Source organism: Juglans regia, chromosome 2, assembly GCF_001411555.2.
Source record: "Juglans regia cultivar Chandler chromosome 2, Walnut 2.0, whole genome shotgun sequence".
NCBI lineage: Eukaryota > Viridiplantae > Streptophyta > Magnoliopsida > Fagales > Juglandaceae > Juglans > Juglans regia.
Window position 1 is genome coordinate 2,487,684 of NC_049902.1, and position 24,625 is coordinate 2,512,308.

Below are 24,625 nucleotides of genomic sequence, written 5' to 3' on the forward strand. Positions count from 1 at the left end.
ATATTTTACATAATAATATTTTAAAAAAACTATTTTTATAAAATACATTATAAAACTAACAATATTATTTTATAAGATACATATATTATAAAATATATTATAAAATGTGTTTTGATTCATTCTCATAGAGTGATGTGCCTAGTGTCCCATCATGATTTGGGGCTGAAATTTCTACAACGTACCAATATTTCTAATTTCTATATAATATGCAGTGAGAGCATGCATGCATGTAGATAGGTTTGTAATTCTTCCACAGTAGATATATATGCTGATAGATCAGACATGGTAGATCGATCTATGCAACCGCATGCATGCATGCATGGTAACTGCACGACCATTTTTCTTTGAGCTGCATGGTGGCCGGTCAGTGGTCAGCAGGTCATGATCATGAATTCCAAGCTGCGTAAAGGCCAGGCCAGAATCATGGGTCTACCATGATCTACTTTAAGAGGACATTTGCAATCAATTCATCATCTTTTTCCTTTATTCGAGCAGAGGTTAATGTTGGATGCGTCTTTATTCCGATGTTTCTTGAGCTTTTTTACCACAAAAATCAACTGTGAGCTGATAACTTTGGGCAAGAGTAGTAGTGGTAGTACTCTTAATTTGTACCGTATTAGCCAAGCTTCCTTAATTTCCACTTTCTTTATGCTCTCTCTTAAATGTGTTTTCTCCAAATTTCATGACAATTTGTGGTGTTGTGTCGTCTGACGGTCATGAGCACATCAAACTTAATTATATATGTATATATAGTTCCAACATGATCTAGTGCATGCACGCGGTTGTGTCTCCATATTTTGTTTTTAGTTTCTCTAGCTAGCTCTAACCACAAAAAATACTTATATGTCTGCATGTGTTCATATGTGTGTCACATTATTAATATTTAAGAGTTGGTTGGTTTGCGTTGTACGTAGTTGATCATGATCCAGGTAGCTAGCTAGCTCTTCGATGTGGAACATATATAGAATTCGCGACCAGTACTAGAAGCTTCCCGGCCGGACTCATGAGAAAAAGATAAAGAAAACACCTCCAGAAACTTTTTTAACTTTCAAGGGCTCCACAAAAATCAATAAGATCGCAATCCTACGTCGTACATTCCACCGACAAAAAGGAAAAGAAAAATATATATTTAAAAAAAAAAAAACAAAACACATGAAGATGCTAGCTAGGATGATGCTGAAGAAATTAGAAAGAAAAAGAAACACATGCAATATTATAATGATATATTTTTTTGGTCCTTAAAATTCAAGCAAAGACGATCGATCTAGAATCAAACGTTTTCCATTCAAATATCAGACGTACAAATATTCTTGCCAGTCTTACAAGATTGGCCAGCTAGCGTCATTTTCCTTGCAGCTTGCTTGCATGCATGCTCTAATTTTCTAAAAATACTGGCCGGATGATCCATCGACAATATATATAATATATATTCACATGATGATGATCAGTTATTGAAATTATCCACGTACGTACCCTTGTATTATAATACAATGATCTATTAAATCACTCAACAAAATAGTTAGTGATCATGAATAATGCAATAATTTGATAACCACTTATATTCATAACGTAAATAAAGTGTGTAACACCAAATTTGGTTATGAATGGAAACTCTTTGAAAAACTCCTTAAATGTAAAACTTTACGGGACAGCCAAATCCAGAAAAGTTAATTTTATTATTTAAAAATTAATTATAAGTAATTCTCAATTACAGAACCTTTGCTAATTGACTCTCTTACTTGACCCAACAAACAACTCGTTTACCTTTACTGCAGTAGTAGCCAGAACCTCTGGCGATCTTCAAAATATTGACTTCTCTCCTGGAACTCAAGTGGCTAAACTCGATCAATCAAACTCCAACATGGAGTAAGCACGCACTCAATAAGGGAGAGAAAAAAAGAACTAGAAATTTCTCACCCTCAAACACTTGGATCATTCTCTAATCTCTCCAAGTTCTGGAAAATATGATAAAAAAAAGATAATCATCCAGTCAAAATCCCCATCATAAATATTCTGATTAGTATTTGATCTACAACAGGATTCTGATGATCAATGATTGAGTCTGTTAGGAATTTGAGGCATAGTAGGACTCTGCTGACAGAAGGACTCTGCTGGGAACAACTTTGCTGATGCGTCTATTACAATATGGTACTAAGTCTTCTCAGCAGATATAAATTTTTTCAATTGGATAATTCCTGACTTTTCAAACTTTAGCTATACACACTCTTAACTTATCCAAACCATTATCTAATAACTTCTAGACATAATACAAATGTTTATAGATAAAAATAAAATAATTTACATTCATCCAACAAACTTAACAATAAATCTATATACATCTAGTCAAATAATCCTATCCAAATTTATCAACTTAGTCACTTAGCAAGTCCTAGCCAAACTTTTGCATCTACCGTTATGTTATAATTATTAGTTATATATATACACACCACGTACTAATCATCCTGCTTTTAATATATTAATTGTATTATTATAAAGTTGCTTAATTATATATATATAGCAACCGATTATTAGATTAATTCCTTTCTAAAAAATAAGAAATTGATTAATTGATTAATCTATATGCAATATCATATTATCAAATAAATTACGTAGAATAATAACGAGATCATGATGGTATGGTATACGTGAACATTTTTCTTTATGAAATCATCTTTAAAATCATGTTCATGTATCGATTATTTTTTTTATTTTCTTTAATCTAAAACGACAGATATTTAATCACTACTTATTGTAAAATTTAAAATATAGTGATCCAAGCATGGATAATCAAATCGAAATCGAGACCGCTTTTTCCAAAAGTATAACTATTTAATTTATATTTTAAAAGGGAGTTTATGATCATCCATCTACCCTACCTATATAACAGCTAGGGGTTTAATTTGTTTTGCTTAATTAGTATACTAATTAATGCAGACAATGAAAAAAAAATTATAAAATGAGTGGTTGATCAATTAAACCCTAATTATCAATAAGGTGGCCTTTTATTTTATTTTTATATATTTAACAAATAATTAGATATACTCAATTAATATTCCATAAAAAGGGAAAGGGAGTAAACCAATATCTGTACTTTTGGGATAGTTTGAAGTTGAAGACATGGCTGGATCATACGCTGCATGTGACTAAGCCATGATAGGGCTGTACAAAAAATTGAAAACTGACCTAGACAGACTCAGACCTACCGTCGGAGTTTAGAACCGGCCGAAACCAGTGGAGAACCGGTCGACGTGCGGCAGCAAATAGAAAAAATTGATATTGGCCAGTTCGGCGTAGGTTCGAACCTGGTTCAAACCGCTGAACCTGCCGACTAAATAAACTATTTTTTTTGTTTTATATATTCTCTACTTAAAATGACATCATTCTACTTAAATTTAAGTGGAACGACGTCGTTTTAAGCCTTAGTTGTGTTTTAAACACAACTTAATAATATCAAACGCCGTCGTTTAATTCATAACGAATAAAAAAAAATTAAGTAGAACGATGCCGTTTGGTTTAAACCAAATGGCATCGTTTCAAAATAACTTTGTCTTCCTCCTCACGTCTTCTTCCTCGCGTTCTTCCCAATTCTCATCCTCTCTCTCTCTCTACAACACTCTCTCTCTCTACTCTCTCAGAGGAAGCTCGGTCTGGGAACTGACCGTGAACCGCTAGAGAAATGAAGCAACAGTTTCGGCCAGTGTTTCTCCCCCACAAATTAACTTTCAGTCGACGTCGATTTTGCCAAAAAACTGAACCGAAGGGGTCGGTTTTCATCCCTAAGCCACGGTACAGAGGTAAGGAATCCTTTATACATATTGTAATAATATATATGAACAAGAAAATGCACGTGAACTCCCACATATATATGTGAGGATGATCAATTAGGAAACATCGAGTCCTCTAGGCACCGATTCGTTTGATTTTCCACATAAGCCAAGAATTATGGCTACGCCTTCTCATGGTAATTAGCCACGTATACGATTCATGTCATTCTCTACATCATGTATAAATAATAGAAATTTATAAAAAAATAAAAATAAAAATCATATTTACAAGTCCAATCCGCACCTCTAATATAATAAGAATTTATTTATAAGAGATTATTAGTATTAAATTATTTTGAAAATTAAATCTTGCTATTAGAATTATTCTAATGAATATTTCATAAAAATTAACTATGATGCCTCAGTAAATAAAGAAGAAAAGAAGATGGGAATTGGGATGGCAGCCAGAAATCATGCAGGAGAAATTCTGTTTTCATGCTGTGTTATAAGGAAATTTGTGAGGGAAATTGAAGTTGCTGAAACACTAGCATTGTGGAAGGCAATGGAGACAACTACAGAACTAAATTTGCAAGGAGTTATCTTTGAAGATGATGCACAGACAATAGTAAAAGAAGTGAACTGTAAAGATGTTTATCATGGGTGGATAGATCAACAAGTACTAGATATTAAAGAGGTTCTATCACATAGGCCATCTTGGTCTATACAATCCATCTTTAGAGAAGGTAATAATGTAGCACATATGTTGGCAAAGAGGCTATGTAGAGAGATGAGGAATCATTTTGAATGGAAGAAATTCCTAGTGAGTTTGTATCTGTAGTAGAATTGAGAAACCTTGTAATGAGCTATGATCTGTAATTTCTTAATGAAATGTGATCAAGTTGTGATGTTTCAAAAAAAAAAAAAAGAATTGTCGAGGCTAGGATGATGCGTTCTCCATACCAATTTGATTGTACAAGGACTCTAAAGAGTAATTCCATATTCTAATAACAAAGAAGAGAAGCGATGTTACTCATATTCTAGTGTAACACACCCCTTGTATAGCTATGGATTTAGGGTTTCTTTGCTCTCTTCGAGGGAGAGTACCTCCAGAAAATGCTAGAGAGAGAGATGGATAGGATAGGATAGGACAAAAAATTGCTTAACATTCAGAATAATCCTTACAGGGATGTTGGCAGACCACAGACAAAATAACGAAAATTCACTACAGGCAACTGCATATAGGCCATGGGCCAAATTGTGGCACCCCCGACTCCGATGTAAGGAAACACGAGAATCGAGACGCCGGGATGATGACAACACGGTCACACATCCCAACGAAAGTGCCAAGTGTGTGTACAAGCGACAATGTACAATAACAACGCAGCGGATAATTAAGTCTACTAAGTACCAGAATTTAAACATAAGTAAACATCAGTAAAAGGGTTTAAATAGTTATACAGTCATCCAAAATAAAGTTTAACACATGTCCCAAAATACAAATGAGTAAAATAAGATAACTAAGCCAGTGATCCCAAATCACTCCTCGGGCGGAGCCGTCTCCTCAGGCTCGCCCTCCTCCTCCTCATTTGTATCAAAATCTGCGTTACCACAGAATGGTACCGCAGGTAAGTATTACCCAACTTCTGTTTGAGTTGGGACACATGAAATGTTGGATGTACCATGGAAGATTTTGGCATATCCAAGCGATAAGCAACTTTTCCCACTCTTTGTAAGATTCGAAAAGGCCCAAAAAATCGGGGGTAGTTTGATACTACGGTAGAGTGCCACCATGGTCTGTTTGTATGGTTGAAGTCTCAGATAGACCTAGTCTCATTTTCCTTCCTTCTCAAGTCAGCGTAGCGCTTCATGCGATTTTGTGCTTTTTATAGGTTGTGTTGTAACAGTCAAAATATCTGGTCCCTGGTTTTGAGATGATCTTCCATAGTTGCCATTCTTGTAGTGCCAGTATGTACTCTAACCATCTGGGAGGGGGTAGCTGTATAGGGGCTTCAAATGGAGTCATTTGTGTGGACATGTGAGGGGTGGAGTTGAAGCCTAAACAACCGAGGTACCCCTTTTTTGACAGAGAACACTTCACTCCTCATAATCTTCCCCACGCCCGTAGACCCTCTTATTCACCAAAGATGCCCCACCCTCAGATATGAGCTATGACCATTACATCTAGATTGTATCATGATCTTCAGCCAGCGAGAACAAACCTACTCTTCATTATAAATTTTGTCAATATTTCTAATGTGATACATTTAAGTGACTTCATGGGTTGTACCAACTAATTAAAATATACCATATTTAAGTTGAAGAATATCTTTTTCCAAATAGGACAACTTCAACTTATCTAACGTATCCCTACCATTTCAAACCCAAAACAATCTCTCAAAGTGATCAAGATAAACCACAAGAAGTACAAGAAGATCAAGCATAGTCAAGCAATATTAACAAGATAAGAAGCAAACTCCTACCTGCAAAAGACCTTGAGCAATTATGAAGTTATGTTCTACTCATACGTAGTGTAATATAATTTTTTTGATTCCTAGTCAGATTACTTCTATAGGCTGTTGTTATTCATAGATTCTTAGTCCAACAATGTTTTAAAGTTGTTGCTTATAAATCAACAAGGTTGTACCGATTGAGGGTAAGCCAAAATAATTTAGATCAGTTTATTCTTCAACATGGTATCAAGAGCCTCTTGACGTCAGTTTTTTTTTTTGTGGAGGATCAAGGCACTCAAACGCTTGACCCCACCATCTCTTCCCTAGTTTTCACTTGGCCAATCATTTCATCAAACACATTCCCTCCATCAATTACCTCTCTCAACAATTGTCCCTGTCAAACTCACATGTGACATACAACTACTTACTATGGAAGGCACAAGTTGTTCCATACTTCGAAGGACTCAACCTTCATGGCTACATCGACGACTCCACTCCCTATCCCTCTCTGCTTATCACCAACCACACAAATCAGCCAGTCCCAAATCCAGCATACACCACTTGGACTCTGCAGGACCAATTCATCCTCAATGCCTTGAACTCCTCCATCTCCAAAATAGTTCTTGCACATGTTATGAAATGCTCCACTGGCCTCTTAGCAAGTTTGGTCTACTCTAGAATGGATGGTCACATCTACGTCTCGAGCATGATCCATGAACCTTCACTATCAACTGATCACACTCAAAAAGGGAAACTTTTCCATCACTAACTACTTCCAGAAATTCACCTCCTTAGTCGATACCCTTATCGCTGCAGATCAACCATTGAACAATTTCGAGCTGGTGTCTTTCTTATTAGCTGATCTAGGCCATGAATACGACTCCTTTGTAACGTCGATCACAACAAGAGTGGATCCGATCTCTTTGGAAGACCTCTACTGTAACATGCTTACTCACAAACTTCGGTTGGAACAGCACCAACTTTCAGTTGTTTCAAATATTGCTAATGCAAACATGGCCTCATGTTCCAGAGGTGGAAGAGGTGGTCGGGGTGGTCGTTTCTCCCATTATGGTGGCCACAGTTCTAATTTTGGCTCATACAGAACCACTAAGGTAGAGGAAAAGGTGGTCGTGGCCCTTTGAACGCTCTAGTGTCAAAGCAAATCTATCAAGTTTGTAATCGTACTGTCCACACATCAATTAGATGCTATCACATATTCGATAAATCATATCAAAATGACTTTCCATCTGCAGTTCAAGCCTTTTTCACAGCCCCCTCGTAGCAATCTGATGGTCAGTGGTATTCGGATTCGGGTGCCACACATCATATCATCTCTGGCCTAGCCAACTTGAATATCAAGTCGGATGAATACACTAGTTTGAAACAAATAAACAAGGCTATACCAATTGGGGGTAAGCCAAAATAATTTAGATCAATTAATTCTTCAACACAAACTGATCAGTTTATTGTCAGATTTAAACCTAACCTCTAATTTTAGGCTAGCTCTACATGATTTAGGCTCCTTTCGATTTCACAGACCATCTCATTATATCTCATCTCAACACCCAAACACTTTTCAATTTCAAATTTTTGACTTTTACATCTAATCATCACTTAATCATTACAACTTTACCCAACTTCTAATCAAAACACATAATGTAATTAGACTTTTTCAAATCCAAATACAAAAATTATATTAAAAAGTTATATTATAACAATATTTTAACTTCATAGTATTTTTATTCAACTTCTTCTCTCTCTTTTCTTAAAATCCCATAAAACATCTTAATTCAACACATCAATAAGGCTTGGGCATGGAGTGGAGCTTGAGCTAATAGGCCCAATTCATTTTGACCCACTGCTTAGGGACCTAGAGTTTATTATATATTATATTAAACCCTTGCATTAGGGCTGGAAATTGAATGTATCGATGTAGTTTGGGTCCAAAACCAAAACCGCACCGACAGGGATAAAATATGTTATTCTCGACTAAAACCGGCCGACAGGGAGAAAGAGAACCAACAAGAATTCGACGGTCGGTACTGATCGGTTCGGCGGTTTAGGGAATCAGTTTTTCCATCACTAAACACCAAAAATGGACAAGCTCCATCACCGATTCACTAGACACCAATAAATTCACAAAACAAAACCATTAACCCAACACAATAAAATAAACCACTTGAAGTCCCATATTTTTCCATTGGCGGCGAGATGAGTGACGGAGGAGAGGGAAAGGAGGGAGGAGAGGTTAACATAGGAGAGCTATGCTCTGTGAGAGAGAGGGCGAGATGGATGTTGTCGATTGTTGGAGGGAGAGGTTGCGCGATGTGAGAGAGGAGAGACTCGCAGCGGCGGTGGCGGCTGTGCGTGAGAGAGGTGAGAGAGAGTCTAAGAAGATTCAATCGAGAGAGAAGAAGAAGAAGATGAGAGGGGGGACGTGAGGGTATTAAACCCTAAAGCCAAATGACGTCGTTTGCTGTATTAAATAAAATGATGCCATTTGGTGTATTAAACCAAACGACACCGTTTCATTTTAATTTTTTTTTTTTTTTTTATAAATGATAGGTGTAAAACGACGTCGTTTTACATAAGATATATATATATATATAATATTATTGACCAGTTCGGCGGTTTGAGTTTGGTTCAAACTGGGACCGAACCGGCCAATCAGTTCTTTCCCGGTTTCAGCCGGTCCGCATCGGTGACTATTGGTCCTGTCGATTTCTGTATAGCCCTACCTTGCATATACGGCCAATACCATATTGTATTCTTGATTATCAAAATAAATAAAATCCTCTACAGTTTTATGAATGTAAATATGTTGCCAAACTACATAAATTTTGTGTTGTATGTAATTTATCTAATTTTCTTTTTCTTTTCTCTTATCGTTCCTAACATGTAGGATGTACATGCCACTCAATTCCTAAGGCTTTGGCATGCATAAGGTTGAAAATCTGATTGAGACAACACTTACGATGGCTAAATTTATGAAATAATTACCTGTTTATTATGCATTTTCCTCGTCACAGTAAGCACTAGAATGTACAGTCATTTTGGCAACTTGATGTATATGAACCAACCAAAATGGGCCAAGTATAACCACAAGTGATAACCTAGCAAGATAAAGCAATAACATGTTAGGATTATTAGAATGTGTAAGTTTCGCATACTTTCTTTTAAAAAAAATAGAATCCATTATTAGAAATTTTTTTTTTTTCATTTAGATCCTAAATTTATCTATTTGTTTTAAAGAAAATGCGTAACAGTTGCACGCCCTATAATTACAAATATTATTTCTCAAATATTAATTTTTTTTTTTTTTATGCATTGGGAAAGGGGGTTGAACCCATGATCTCCATTTTAAAAATGCGGGTCTTGTGCCATCAGGCACAGGCGGTTGGCAACTCAAATATTAATTATTGATGACATAACATGTTAGGATTAATACTACTAGTTCATAACTTCATACTCCGAAATTAACTAACAATTATTATATTTTGAATTAGTGGTAACCACTGTCAGAATACTAACAACACAAAGCCCTAGATAAAAAAAGGCCCATATGTGGCCCAATTCAACACAATAGTTAAGAAGTTCCGGGCCGAACCTAACCTACTCTGCGGGGAGCAATGCCCTAAGTCCAATATCAGCCCAAACTCAATCTTGGACATTGTAGAAAAGCCTCAACGTCAATGTCCATCATCGCCAGACTCTGAATTTTGGATCTCCGCGACTCGCACAGAGAAAGACGGAGCAAACCAAATGGCATTGGCGGGTACCGCTGAAGCAGATGATTGCTCCTTTGTTTGGGACGAGAAATCTCAGCTCTATTTCCATGCCAGGTTTTCTTTTGATATCATTTGAATTAAATATATAGCAGATGTCTCTTTTTCACTAAATTTAGAATTTTGTATTTGTCATAAGGTGCCCTGCTGTCCAGGCTTCCTCTTTGTTTGAATCGAAACTGTTCCAATTTAATAACCCCTGAATTCAAAACCTTGGCTTAAGATGGTGTTTATCACACTATGTCAACGTCTCTGTTAGTCTCCCTAACAATATATTGTTGTCATTTTATTTTTTGGGGTCTCAATTTGAAGCAGTAGTGGATTTTACCACGACCCGGTTGCTGGTTGGTACTTCAGTACTAGGGACCGTCTTTATTACATGTTCGAGAACGGAAATTATGTGCTTCTGGGGTCTGACAAGGTACCACCTTGTTCCTTATCTGGTTGTTTTCTACGTAGGGTTGTTATTTGTAATATTCTTTATGAACGTGTTGATTGGTTGTTTCAGAGTGATGAAGATGAAGTTAATCAGAGCAGCGAAACTTGTAATGAAAATCCGAGACAGGTTGAGGAACCATCTACACTTAGGTGTTCTAGCAGCGATGCAAATGGCTCTGCATTCCAGGGAGATGAATCTGAGGCATACCAATATATAGGAACTGCTAATGATGAACACAAACTAGGTGTGTATGTCTACTATTATAACAAAGTTCATATATTTCTGAAAATGAGTATTGTCAGGTCATATCATCAATAAATTATTATTTTTTAATTAATATACTTTTACTTATAAAAAAAAAAAAATTATGGATGATATGACCTGACAAGATCATAATGATTCAACCCCGTGATTTATGCCTGGACCTTTATTGGATATCAGAACTGGGTTCATCATAGTCATCCATTTAATAGCACCTTCACAGCAGAAATTATGGTGATCTTGTAAAAGGTGATGCGTTCCCTTTGGTCCTGTGTATGCTCCATCCTAATGTTGCCGGATCAGTTCATTTTCTTGGTTACCGGTCTATTAATTCTCCTCCTGTACAATTTAGGCAAAGTGCTTGATGTTCTTTGCTAGCAACAATTACTGTCATAATATCTTTATCCACTTCCCTATGATGCACTCAATTTTTTTAAAAAAAGAAAAATCTAATCAAAACTTTCGGCTACCGAGCAAGTTGCCACCACTGCCAATACCATTGCTTTGTCACAAAAAGTTGCATTGCAACTGTACATTCACTTTCTAAACACATGCTATTTTCAAACATCACCTCCACAGCCTATGCTGTTGTGAGGCCGCCTAAACCATTACCTTCATTGCATTCTACAGATACATTTGATGTCATCTCCTATATCTATTTAACAAATGGAAAGTAATTAATAAAGGATACTTCAGTGCAGCTCAATGGAAGGAATATTGATATTTTAGGGGTTCACATACAAAGTATTATCCTTCAATGCAATGACTATATTCAAACAACTATTACTTACAGGTGACACAGAGTGCTCCAATAGTCATGCATCTGAAAATCCACCTCCATCAGAATGGTATGCTACTTTAGGCATCTCACTTCCTTATTTTCATTATCAATTCGTCACTTGATGATATCTTGTCTAACGCTACTTAATTACTGTTTTTAGGTTAGAAGATACACTTATTGATCTTTATTTGTCTGGTTATTCCAAGCCAGTGGTAACTGCTGCTGCTGATGTAACGATGCCCTTGGAAACAAATGATATGGATAACTTTAAGTTGTCAGTTGAAGGTTAGTCCTTTATCTCCCTGTATTGGGAAAAAGGCTAACAATTAAAACAGAACCTAAATGTGTTTGTTTAATTTTGCTGCAGGGAACAGTGATACCTGTGAGCTGGAAGGCGAATGGCTTCCGGAGAGCCATTGTGGTGTAAATATTTCAAGTGGAAGTGTGTTAGATGAAGGTATGACCACTATAACACTGCTAATAATCGAGTGCTTGATAGCCATTTTTATTCTAGTACAGTGGCTGGTTTATTAAAAGCTCAAGACCATTCACATGTATAGATATAAGCCTCATTGGTGTTAGCGTGGCAAGTATCAGCCAATTGTCTTTCCAATGGACAGTTTAGATAGTCAAATCTTTACAATTCTTGGGCCATGAAAATCTAATATGTGGCATTTGGTTATCCAAAACATGTAAACACGTGTTACCATAAGCATTTTTGGCACAGGTGCTTCATGTGATGAAGAAAATTGGCGAGCACAGTACGGTCAAGTCATTCAATCTGAGCAAACACCAATGCCAGAGTTCCTAGTTGTGGATTTATGGGACTGGGCAATGGCTACTGGCTCCAGAAAGAATGGAAAAGGTGAGTTGTTGAGACTGGTTGGGAGATTGGTGAGAAGGTCTGTTAAGCTTCATCCATCAATGGCTTCTGGCGGCAGCCTTCTGAAAACTGCTCCAATATGTGAAGTCCATCTTGATCTGGTACGAGTCACATCAGGTTTGCATTTGCCTCTACTGAATATACAATCCTTCTGCATTATATTCAAGGTCATTCCATATTGACTTGTATTCATTTACGCATTGCTAAGGTGAATGGAAATTATTCAAAGCAGTGTTTGTTGTGTTAATTTCAAACTAAAGCGCATGAAATTTCTTCTGTCAGGTCAAGTATATAAGTTGCGGACACCCAATGCAGGATACTTAGCTTCTCTGTCAACTTATGATTCTTCCAACCCCACAAAAGATTGGGGATTCCCAGAATTATCAGTTGATTGTGACTCTCTCCTCCTCTCCAAACCCAGTGGAAAGCATGTATCACAAACTGCAGCTGGAGCATCCATCAGCACAGATACGTGTCTATTACCAGATAATGTTTCTGCATCTGGAAAGGTAATTCTTTTTAAAAGTTTGGATTCAAAGTTGATGTGCTGAATCTGTACCTGATTGTGTTCCAGTTGATTGAAAAGCTTATTATAAAAGTATAAGAAGCGCATAGTAAATAGAAGCATATAAAACTAGTGGCCATAGTGAGTCCTTTAATAGTCTAACAAAAAAGATGAGCACTCACTTGCAGAGCTTGGTTAATTGCATCAAGTACCTACTTTCAAACCAAAGGAAAGGTGGTTTTGAGTTTTGATAAAGGACGGCCTTACTGAGAGTTTCTTGATGTTATCAGTGATCTGATGCCAGGCATTATCATATGCGTGCAATTGTTAGGTATGAGTCAGCAGGTACAAGACCGATAGTGACGAGGACTATCGGAAGTTTGGTTGAGTAGGCACATTTTGTTTAGAAATTGCCAGCTTTATCTGAGGGATTGCATAGTAGACCAATAATATGATTAGCAGAAGTTGATTTACTCTTGAGCAATATTCTGTGTATTTTACCTATATGCAAAGGTATATCTTATACGACCTTCTGGATAGTGAGCATCATTTTTAGTCTGCTTTAAACTCATAATTTTGTCTCCTGTTGCTTTTCCAGCACAAAATCCATGTGTACCGGGATAGAGCTGCGGAGAGAAGAACCTTACATGGGGGTTTCGGAGTGGGTCCTGGACAAAAGAATTCAACTCTTGGTGAATATGGTCTGCAATCATCACCTGTGTCTGCCAGTACAGAAGAAGCTGCAGCTGAGGCCTTGAATATGTCATTTGGAGTCGGTAGTTATGCCAGAAAACTTCTAGAAAACATGGGCTGGAAGGAGGTATTATTCTAATAACACTGACCGAGTTTTTCTTCTTTTGTCTTTTTCAGAAAATATTTTCAGAGGAGAATAGTAACAATACCGATTGTAGTAATTATTCTAGACAAACAGTTTCACTTGGCTCCATAGAGTGGTACTTGACAAGGGCTCTTCTTAGATTTTGTAAATCCTCCCAGAGGTGATTTTGTAAATCCTCCCCCCCCTATATATTGATCTTTTCATTCGGGAAATGCATGCAGGGTGAGGGTCTTGGCAACACCACTAAGGGATTGGTGGATCCAATACAAGCGGTCGGAAATGTTGGTAATGCTGGATTGGGGTGGCCTAACGGAGTAGCAAAGCAACCCATGAGATAACCGGAAACGTCCTGCAAATACCCACAAACCTGAGGGTTTCTTCCAAAAAAATGTTGTCACAAGCATGTGAGTATTACGTTCTATTTATATTGGTAATGATTTGTCCTCATTTACCAAAATGTCATACCAAAATTTACCAATTTCTTCTCCTTGGTCACCTTAAGAATCTTCAAGTTTAAATCTGAGATATGCTTCCCATCATCATCTATAAAGAAGACAGACAAACAAAACAAAACAAAACAAAAAGGCTCCTATATATGTTTACGTTCTCAAACTAATTGATTTGTCTTAATTTTGTGGCCATATGAATGTAAGGCTAGTTAGCTTCATATGAGGTAGATATCAATGTTTTAATTCGAAAGAACTGATTAAGAAAAAGAGAAAAATGGATCGAGATATTACAATCATTACATCATAGATATATTCTTGAACAATAATTTTGAAAATATACATTAACTTAAGCATTGGCATTTGATTTCTCCAAATTTCTAGTTAAAATTTAGCTACAAAAGCAATCTTGGCTATTTTATGTAATGCACTTCCTAGTACAACACATATAATGATGTTTTTAATTTTCTTGTTTTTTCTTTATTTAACAATATTGAATGGTCATATTTTCAAAATCTATCGGCCGTGTCTTTTATTTAATCTAAACACTTTTTTTTTTTTAATGTAATGTTAGTCTGTATTTAATGGTTAATTTTTATCTAACCATTTTATAATCTAATGATTATCGTGCGTATAACTAATTAACTGTCTTCTTTATTGAACGGTCATTATGCATCTCACGATAGTTTTTATCTAATCATCTTTATCTCAGGGTCATTATGCATCTAACGATAATTCTTGCGGGAGAGATGAAAAAGGAGAAGAAGGCACGCGAAAGAGACAAAAAAAAAAAAAAAAGCATAATATATGAATACCTTATATGAATAGTCCAATGTTGTGTTTCTTCGGTTAAATATGCATACGTTTTATAATATTAAGATACACAAAGGCCACTGCTTTAACCACATATATGTAGAGAAGCTATTTTGCCTCTCCAAGTATACCGCTCAAATATACCACTTGGGTGAATTTTTTTTTTTGTTTACTTAGTGATTAAGGATGTGATTTTAAATGTATTGATGTATTTTTTTTTATTTTTTAAAAATATTAAAAAAATGTGAATAGAAAAATAAAATAAAAAATTACACAACTGAGCGGTCAGTTTGAGCGGTCCAAATAATTCATAGGCTGATCGGAGGGCTGAAGGTTGGTCCAATTCACCTACCAAATCCAGTTATTAGGGGTTTGAAGTTGAAGTTTTTTAATTTTAATCTTAATTCATCTCTTCTATTTTCAAAACAAACGGCCGTGTTTGTTTTTGATTTTATAGAAGAGATGAATTAAGATTAAAATTAAAAAATTGAATAAAATATTATTTTTATTTTGTGATTTAAAAAAATTAAATTGTTTATTTTATTTTGTATTGAAAGTTAAAAAAGTTATAATGATTAAATGAGATTATATAAAATGTTTTTTGAAAACAAACAAGACTTTAAGAAAAATCGGGTCACATTTTAAGATCTTCAGCCATGGATTTATGCCCCTTTCAAATGAACACTGGATAGACTAGGTTCAGAATGAGCTTTTTCCCTCGTTCTCTTTAACTTTAAAACAGTTTAGTTTTAATGTACAAACCACTTGGAGAAGAGGAGAAAATTGATTTAATCATACAAAATTGCAATGAAGATCTCAGTTGCCGGCGTCCTCAGATATCATTGTCTCATCTATAGCTTTCTTGTTTGAATCTGAATCGGTTTTTTCATCCTCGATTTGGCCGATTTGGCTCTTCTGGTGAAGCTCTTGCTTCAGCCTTTCAATATCTCCATCTTTTTCTTTCAGATTCTCCTGCAAGATGAGCACCTGCAGAAGAAATATGAGATTAATGCAGATCCTTGTTAACTACTATATACTTATAAAATATATACATATATATATATATATATATACACACACACAATAACAACAAGAAACCCCAATTGAAATGTCAGCCAGGTTTAAGTTCACCAGTATCTCATTCAACACCGGATATTTGATTGTTACAAATTAAGCTTATAAATCAACTTTTCCAGTCTTTTGTTTTGTTTGAAGCATCTAAAGCAATTCACAGATTAGCTCATATAATTCTGCCCAAAACTCATTAGTCCATTAAGGTCCAACAACGATAATCGTACAGCTGCAATCATCAACTACATGATATCACTTGTCCTAGAAAATTGGTCCAATACAATTATGTCATCCACCAACAGCAGAGTAGACAAAAAGCATGAGGGTCCTCCCATTGTTTGGGAACATTTCTTTTTTCGGTTACTTCTAAAGATACACGTTAGATAAAAACATAAACAAACAAGCATATCAACAAACTGCATATTTCACTTCGAGAAAATTAAGAAATGAAAGAAAGATGAAAACCATTTCATTCGATCTTTCCACATCATTTGTCAACCCCTCCATATGTTTGTGCAGTCCTGTGTGCAATAGAGCAAAGAGAATCATCATTGCATGAACTTTGTAAACCAAAGGTGCAAAAACATTAGGTTAATTTGAGGTACAAAAATATTTAAATTATGGGTGTCACAAAAGTATTTTCTGTCATATAATTAACGGAAATTAGATAGTGGGACCACTTTGAAATTCAGAATATACCATAGGGATCATTTAATTTACCTATATTTTGGCACGTATGGTAAGTGAAACCCAGCCAAAGTAACAAATATACATACAATTGCACATTACTGACCTTCAAATTGACTTCTGAGTTCTGCATTCTGTGATTTCTGCAAAGCAAGTTGCATTGATAATTCATGCATCTGCAGACAAAACATTGAAAAAAATCATCCAATGTTTTGTATAAAGGAACATCAATCAAACAATCGATTCTGAAAACATAGAATAAAAAGGGGGAATCAGCGGACCCTTTATTATTGCATTGCGAGGTGGCCAGGTCCTTGTGTGATGATATTTTCAACCAGACCAGTGCGGAAGGGGTTATGCCTAGAAGGGTAGTCAAGTTGTTTGGGTGTTGGAAGGGTCTTCAGGTTAATATACATGTTGCTGCAGTTTGGAAAATGATTCCTCATTGTATTATGTGGTGCCTATGGATGGAGAGGAGTGGTTGGTGTTTTGAAGACCGGGAGCATTCTTTGGATCATCTGAAAAGATTCTTCTTCAACACCCTTTTCTCGGCTTCGGTTATTGATTGTAATGGGGATAGTTTCCACAATTTGCTTGTATCCATTTCTAGTCCTTGGATGATGATGCTAGGTGTATTCCATTTATACTTCCTGACAGTCCTGTGTACTTGAGCTATGCCTCTTTCCTTTTAATAAAATTTTATTCTCACTCGTAAAAAAATGTTTGTTTAGCATCCTAGTATAGACTGCATGATATTGATTAAAGGCGTGCATATCATAGCATTTAAGTCATTTATGTTGTAACATTTTCTTGTTGACAGTGTAAGATCCTGTAAGTTTCTCAAGAAACGCTAAAAAGAATAATTACCCTCTAGGCTGATGAGACTAAAAATACAAATTGAAACCACGATAAAATAAACTAAAATGAAATGCAGAACCTTTCCTTCAGAAGCCAGATTTCCAATCTCCTCATTTTCCTCTTGCAGTGTCCTACATTTAGCCATCAGCATCTTACCCATCTTGCTTTGTGGAGTGAAACTGAGTGCAGAAATGGTATCCTGTTTCTCCTTCAACTCTTTCTCCTTCTCCTCAACCAAGTTCTAGCATTATGGCATCACAAGAAAACATAAACAGACTTTTCTAAATGCAAAACGCACAATTTTAAAATGATTTTGCTCCATAAGAGTTGAGTTGAAGTTGGTAATTAAAAATCATAGGCCCACTTGTATAGAAAAATACAGATATTCAAACATTACATAATTGACTAAGTTATATTATTCACAGTAACATGAGACCGTTTCCATCTCATTGGCAATTAGACTGGACATGAGCAGAAGGGCATATGTGTAAGGCATCGATTTTAGCAAAAGTTAACTTGCTTACAAGCAGCTTTTCAGGCACAAACCTTTAAACGTGTAAACTCTTCATGAATAGCTGGATCTAGTAGTAACCTCCTAGCCTGTCAAATGAACCAGCATACGAAAATTGTGGATTTAATTAGTTACTTAACAATTCACAAAAAAAAGGAAAGAAGAAAAAAAGAAAGAAAGAAAAAGCATGTTTCTATTTCCAAATAAACACAATGAAACATTATATCAGCCTCAGCAGGTATGAACTTTTTCAATTCTTCCTACAAGATAGAGATTTCCAGACTCAAGAAATCAAAAGACTATAAGCAATCATATATATTGTGATAAGTAAAGAAATAAAAAAAGGCAAGAAATATATTGATGTTGTCATTGACATTTCACCAACACAATAATAATAGTTAGGTAATCACAAAGAGCATCCAGCACTTCAATGGGACTTTTAGAAATAGTGGCAAGTAGTCATCCAAGATCAAGAATGTGTGTTCAAACATTGTTACCACAAACAAGAAAATGTCTCATATATTTCAAAGATGACAAAAATATAATGATAGGTACAGAAAATGCCTGCCTGCAAACCTAAGCAAGCAAATAAAGAACTCCTAGGAATGACTAACTCAGAATTTCCACTTTTACACTTACGCTTTAGCATGTACTTTCAAAGATATATTTAGGACAGGTTATGATTTAAGAGAAACGTAAGCCGAGTCTTGATTAGTAATGAATTCAGTTCTCAGCATGCCTATGACCCCAGAAGTCTCAAACATGGGCACTGGTTGTCCAAAAAAAGGAATCCAAACCTCAAAATCAAATACTATGCTGAGGGCCTGTGCACCCCCGGGACTAGTTGAGACTTTGTCCTGGACACCCAGTGCCAATCAAAGGGAAAAAAAAAAATCAAACACTATACCTGTCTATGCATTTGACAAATACATATTCATCAGAAAAAACATATGAGGCAACCTTGAATCTGAAACTTTTTAATATATTGGGAACCTAGAGCTTTCAGACTAAGAGAAAAAACTTTTCTTTGGATCCAGAAAAATATTGAGAATAACATTTTTTAGAAGTACTAGTCGAAGATTTTATTAAAAATCATACACAATTGGGAATTAATGAAGGAAAATGCTTAAAAATGCCGACAATAATCCACAAAACTGAAAAGAAATTTGGTTGCCCAATGAAGTAGATGTATCAAAACATATATGTTACTGTGAGATGGAGTTTTTGGAACTTAGCAATGTAGGCTTTTTGGTGAGCGAGTTTCCACGTATAAAAGAACAGTATGAACTAAGGATAACAAAACAAGTAAATATATCGTTCACAAAAGAAGATAACTAATTCCTTCCCTATGAAAATCAAATACTGAGGTCACAGAGAAATCACAAACTGAAAACCAAAAAACAAAGACGCTGAATTTACAATTGCAGTATCTCTACTCATAAAAAACACTATTAAAATGACTCCTGATCCTACAATTTCATGAATATTGTATACTCCAGTCACAATTCTCTCCTCCCCACCCCCAACCCCAAAAAAAGAGAGAGCAACAAAAACCAAAGCATAATATCTTGCCTGCATTGATGGTGGCTTCAGTTGCGCTTTTAATTCCCTGACAGCAGACTGGGAATTTAAGAATGAATTTGGTCTTAGATAGGCATAAAACCATAGAATTACATGCAAGGAATCAACAAAATAAAAAACCAAGCTGTATAAAATTCAAGAAATAATAGGATACAGGATAATTATATAATAAACGAATTTAGGGAAGGAGGTGGAGTCACTAAATTATCTTTGGGCGTCAATTACAGAAACCTTTGAAGGAATCTTTTTAGTATGTAAACCCTTGAAGGAATCTGCTCACTTGAGTAATTCGATCTGGGAAGAAATCTGCATTTTCTATGTCATTAACGGAAGCCGTAGCATCAAAGTTACTGTTTGGCACCCCTAGTAAATAATTCCTTATGTTTTATTGTGATGGATCTGTGTCTACGAATCTGGGCACTCCACAGCTAAGGAACCATGCAGTCTTCATTTTGGCAAACTCCAAGTGTTTTTACAGGTTAATGTCAACAAAAGCTGATCTTAAGTTTTTTGTTTTATAAGTAGATCTTACTTGACTTACTTATGTTGTAACACATTCATACCAAAGGAGCAATTTTGCAAGAACTATATGAGGATTATTTATGTTCCTTGTTTTGACATCTCACCAAATTGTTCCTCTTTTCTACCCAATGAGATGTGTACTGCTAAAAAAACGAGATTTGTAGATCCAAAATTAAATTACATAAATTGGTATGAAAAAAAATTACCCTTAACTCTGCTATTTCCTGCTCCCGTTTTGCAAATGTTACAATGAAAGCAGCTTCCTTTTTCTTTGCCTTCTCTAGCTGTAACAATAATAACATGGATGAAGTCCTACATAATAAATAGTGACTTTTTTTCTTTTTTTGATTAGCAGATAAATAACTTTACATGAAGCAAAGAAAGCAAAACTAAAAACAAGCCACCTGTTCTCTTAATGACTCCTCGGATGATTTTAGAGTCTGAAGATAATCGATCACAAATTTAGGTTCTACAAAAAATGTGATTATTAGCTGTTTTGGGAATAAAGGCAGAATAGGATCTCATTATTTTATTTTTTTTATAGGTACCAATAGGCTTTATTTTGCACCTGCTATTCAGATTTGACACTACGATTGTGCCATGTGGCTAATTTTTTGTTTGTCTTAACAATGAAATCTTAACCGAGGGTACAAACGAAAAATAATAAATGAACTCCTTGAGGAAAGGCTAACCAGGGGAAATCCCAGCAGGTATAAAGGATTCGTTAAGAAATGAAGAATGCCACATTTGGATCTCAATTTTTGCAGCTTCAAGGTCCGCCTGAAAGTGACAAACTCATATTAATGGCCCAGTAAATATTTTGGCAGAGACACAACCATACAATAGACATAATCGTTATGCACTTTCATATAATCATTATGCACTTTCGTCATATCTGAATTTTGAAAGCAGCATTTACAAAATGCAGACATGACCTCCAACATTTAAAACGTGCAAGTGTGGCACTGGGAAAACTATCTAAATTTCCCTTGCTACTAATGCTGAAGTTTATTGATGTGAAGTTTCTGAGTAGAAGAGGTTAATTGTAAGTTTCAGAAACCCATTTATAGATCATACAATGTATAAGTTTCAATGAAACACCAACATATTATGGGTAATAAATAGTTAGTGGGTTAGTTAATTGATCACTTATTATTTATGAAATGATTGAATTGGTATCTATTTGGAGACAACATAATCATTCCAAATTCAATTGAAACTTCCAAATCAAGAAAGCTATCCACTTTATCAGTGCTCAAAAAGAGAGCCACCTTGAATCTAACTAATAATTAGGGTTAAATAAATGCTCTTCCAAATTGATAGAAAGAAAAATATACACGCCCCAATAGAAGGCCCAAACCACATGGCTTATACTCCAAAAGGACTAGTCAATAATACAATTGGAGCCTCATTGGAACCTTGTAAAGAGCAAGAACTTCTCCATCCCAAGTAATGTCGAATCTCATACACCACCTACCATTTTCCTTAGAGTTGTGCTAGGTTGCCACCCAACTTTGACCGCTGGGCGTGCCGCCTAGCACAAATGTGTGTTTTTATTTTTTTCTCATTTTTCTTTTCATATTTTTTTAACATATTTAAATATTTTTAAAAAATAAAAAAAATACACTAATACACTAAAAATCACTTTCTTAATCATTAAGTTAAAAAAATTAAATACACAAGCGGTCAAAATGAGAGAGCAAACTAGCATTTTCCTTTTCCTTATCATATGGAGATCTCATTCACCACCTACCCTTATCCCTATCATATGGGGTATCACAATCTCTCCCCCCTTAAATTTTCGACGTCCTTATCGGGCCTATCCGTCGTAGGTGGCACAGCTCAAGTCTCACATTTCTAGTTGGAATAGACTATGATGTCATTTGTAACACCCCAATAGAAGGCCTAAACCACATGGCCTATACTCCAAAAAAACTAGTCAATGATACAATTGAAACTCCATTGGAACCTTATAAAAAGCAAGAACTTCTCCTTCCCAAGCAATGTGGGATCTCATACACCACCTACCATTTTTCTTATCATATGAGGATCTCATTCACCACCTAAATGCGAATTGGCATCCTCAATAGTTTTAATCCATTCCATAATCTTCAAAATGTAAAAAGCACCATATTTAAGACTAGAGGTTTTAATTTTTTCAGTATGATATGCATAAAGAGTCAAAAGAATTTTTTTACCAGTATGTAAAGAGTCAAAAGATTAAAGTTAAAGAATTACAAATCAATCTTTTTTGTGGAAAAAAAATTATAAAAACACTGGCTTTCTGGAAGAAGGGCTTCTTGTTACCTTAAAGGCTTCTTACTAATGGATAATACAGAAACAAGATAGAACTGTGCCCAAACTCTACATAATAAGTTTCTAAGTGTAATTTCTTCCCTAATTTAGTGTTGACTAACTTTTTACCTTAAATTTATATTAGCTTTGAACATATAACTTACAGCACTAAGATGATAGATGCTACCTGTTTTTTACAGTAACTAAGATGATAGATACTTCCTACAGAACGATAAAAAAGGACATATAAATACATACTTGGAATGTTGCGAGCTCATCCTTACTGTTTTGAAGACTGCAAAAGAAAAATCCAGCAAAAATAAGACACGATGCAAATGGCATATAATTCCATCCATTAGATAAAGATTCATTCTAGATCTTAGAATACCTCTCACGAAGTGACAAAATCATCCCTGTTGCTACACCAGGAGCAGTTTCTTCTAACTTTGTTTTAATCTGCATAGCGAAAAAACAAATGATTATCTTCAAAAATCCACAAGTGACAAGAAAGAAAAGGTCTTTGAACTTCATGAATGGGAAAAGGAATGTAATACGATAGATGAAGACTCCCACACACACTCTCTATATCATGTCCCAGTAAAATTTCCGACAATTGAATAGCCGAATCCAAGAATTAGGTTTACAACTCAAAAAAGAGGTTTCCTAATTAGCTTAAGAGGACACAAAGTTAAAATCATAGAAAAATCAATTCAAATTTACCTTTTTTGAACCAAAAACATCATCTTCGTCGTCCTCGAGATCCCCAAAGCTTCTCTTATCAGCTAATGTATTTTACACAAAGTTCAAACACATTTTAAAAAAAACTTAAAAAATCAAACGCTAAGAATCAGCTCGGCTACAGAAAAACCGAACTAACCTGAACGCCTGGTATTGTGAGTTCCAGGAAAATGGCCTCCGAAATCATCATCCTACGTTTCACAAAAATGCCTTCAATGAGCAAAACAACAGAAGCTAAGGTATATAAATTAGCCAGCTAAGGGATTGAAGGAGTTCATATTACATCATCGAGATTTGTGTGGGCAGCCATGGAAATCAAAACCCCAAAGATTTGCTACCGGGAGAGTCTTTAGCGTCGAAATTCGATATCACTGTCCGCCGAGGATCTGAAATTTCTTTTGATTATACTCAGTGAACCAAACTACGTGAATACCCTTTCGACGCACCGTTTTAGGCCTCCGCATTAATGCTGGTTGGGAACTTGTTCATTCCCATTAACATTCTGTTTTGGATCGGCCCCACAGTCTTCATTTATGGGCCTAGGGCCCAGTTTATAACAGCAATGCCCAAAGCCCAAATATAACAGCAATCGAGTAATCGAGTTTGCTCGACGCATGTATGTACATGTTTATCAAACTCAATTTGCAGGTGTTTTTTTTTTTTTTTTTTTTCCTTCGTAATTTGCCCAAGAAAAGACAAATGGTTATGATTTTAGAACCGAAAGCATGAAAAATTCAAAGCTGGATCCCAAACAGAACAGTGATGGCTTTTAACTCATTGACCTACTATTACTGTTAGTTGTCTTGTTCAGGCCCATGGCCTCAATTGGTGAAGAAAAGACGACCATGGATTTCTTTCTTTCTTTCTTTCTTTTTCAACCACCACCATGATTGGACTGCGGATTGGAACCCAATTCAAGTGAAAAACAGGGTAATTTGTCACAGACAAACTTGAATTATGGCCTTGACAGCACAGCTTGGGGGATTTGCAGAGATTGGCATTCAAAGCAACATCTTTTTCTAACATGTAGTGTATGAGAATGATGAATATTTTTTTTTTTTTTTATCAATCAATTGCATTTTGATCAAGGCAGGTTTAATTTTACGCTCTTAAAAGTGTCAACTTTGTGAAGTTCTTGATCTTTTTTTTTTTTTCTTGAAGCTTTAAGAAACACTGTTATATATATATCTACAAAAATAATTATAAATTGACGTGACTCGATGTGTTATGTCAAATCAGATATTTTTTTTTTATATAAAATTGATAGAGAGTCGTTGGAAGATGAAATGATCAAAGGGGAAAAAGAAAAAGTCTCAAAGTTAAAAACCATAGTTTAAGCTATCTCCTTCTTTCTTAGACTTAAAAGTCTAATCTCCAACCGAAATATACATAGAGCA

General features: G+C 35.5%; 2 protein-coding genes across 3 annotated transcripts; one reads left to right on the top strand and one right to left on the bottom strand.

Annotated features, from left to right (window-relative positions):
• Nucleotides 1–9,927: 9,927 nt before the first annotated feature.
• LOC109003848 lies at nt 9,928–15,085 on the top strand. Of its 2 annotated transcripts, none has more exons than XM_035685560.1 (11): nt 9,928–10,056; nt 10,312–10,420; nt 10,508–10,682; nt 11,493–11,547; nt 11,641–11,765; nt 11,848–11,937; nt 12,208–12,480; nt 12,646–12,872; nt 13,467–13,688; nt 13,928–14,110; nt 14,865–15,085. In XM_035685560.1, exons 1-10 carry the CDS (start codon nt 9,977–9,979, stop codon nt 14,042–14,044), a joined length of 1,473 nt encoding a protein of 490 aa, XP_035541453.1. In that variant the 5' UTR covers nt 9,928–9,976; the 3' UTR covers nt 14,045–14,110; nt 14,865–15,085. The 2 variants fall into 2 exon arrangements, with proteins under 2 accessions (XP_035541453.1, XP_035541455.1); XM_035685562.1 differs by having other exon boundaries at nt 10,315–10,420.
• A 574-nt stretch (nt 15,086–15,659) lies between these two features.
• Nucleotides 15,660–23,653, bottom strand: LOC109003849 (FKBP12-interacting protein of 37 kDa-like). Its single transcript, XM_018982168.2, has 14 exons — nt 23,512–23,653; nt 23,368–23,419; nt 23,211–23,272; nt 22,879–22,946; nt 22,749–22,785; nt 20,888–20,975; nt 20,600–20,664; nt 20,402–20,479; nt 19,665–19,712; nt 18,128–18,181; nt 17,661–17,822; nt 16,830–16,899; nt 16,502–16,557; nt 15,660–15,952 (listed from the first exon to the last, which is right to left on the bottom strand). Exons 1-14 carry the CDS (start codon nt 23,536–23,538, stop codon nt 15,782–15,784), a joined length of 1,038 nt encoding a protein of 345 aa, XP_018837713.1. The 5' UTR covers nt 23,539–23,653; the 3' UTR covers nt 15,660–15,781.
• Nucleotides 23,654–24,625: the final 972 nt, after the last annotated feature.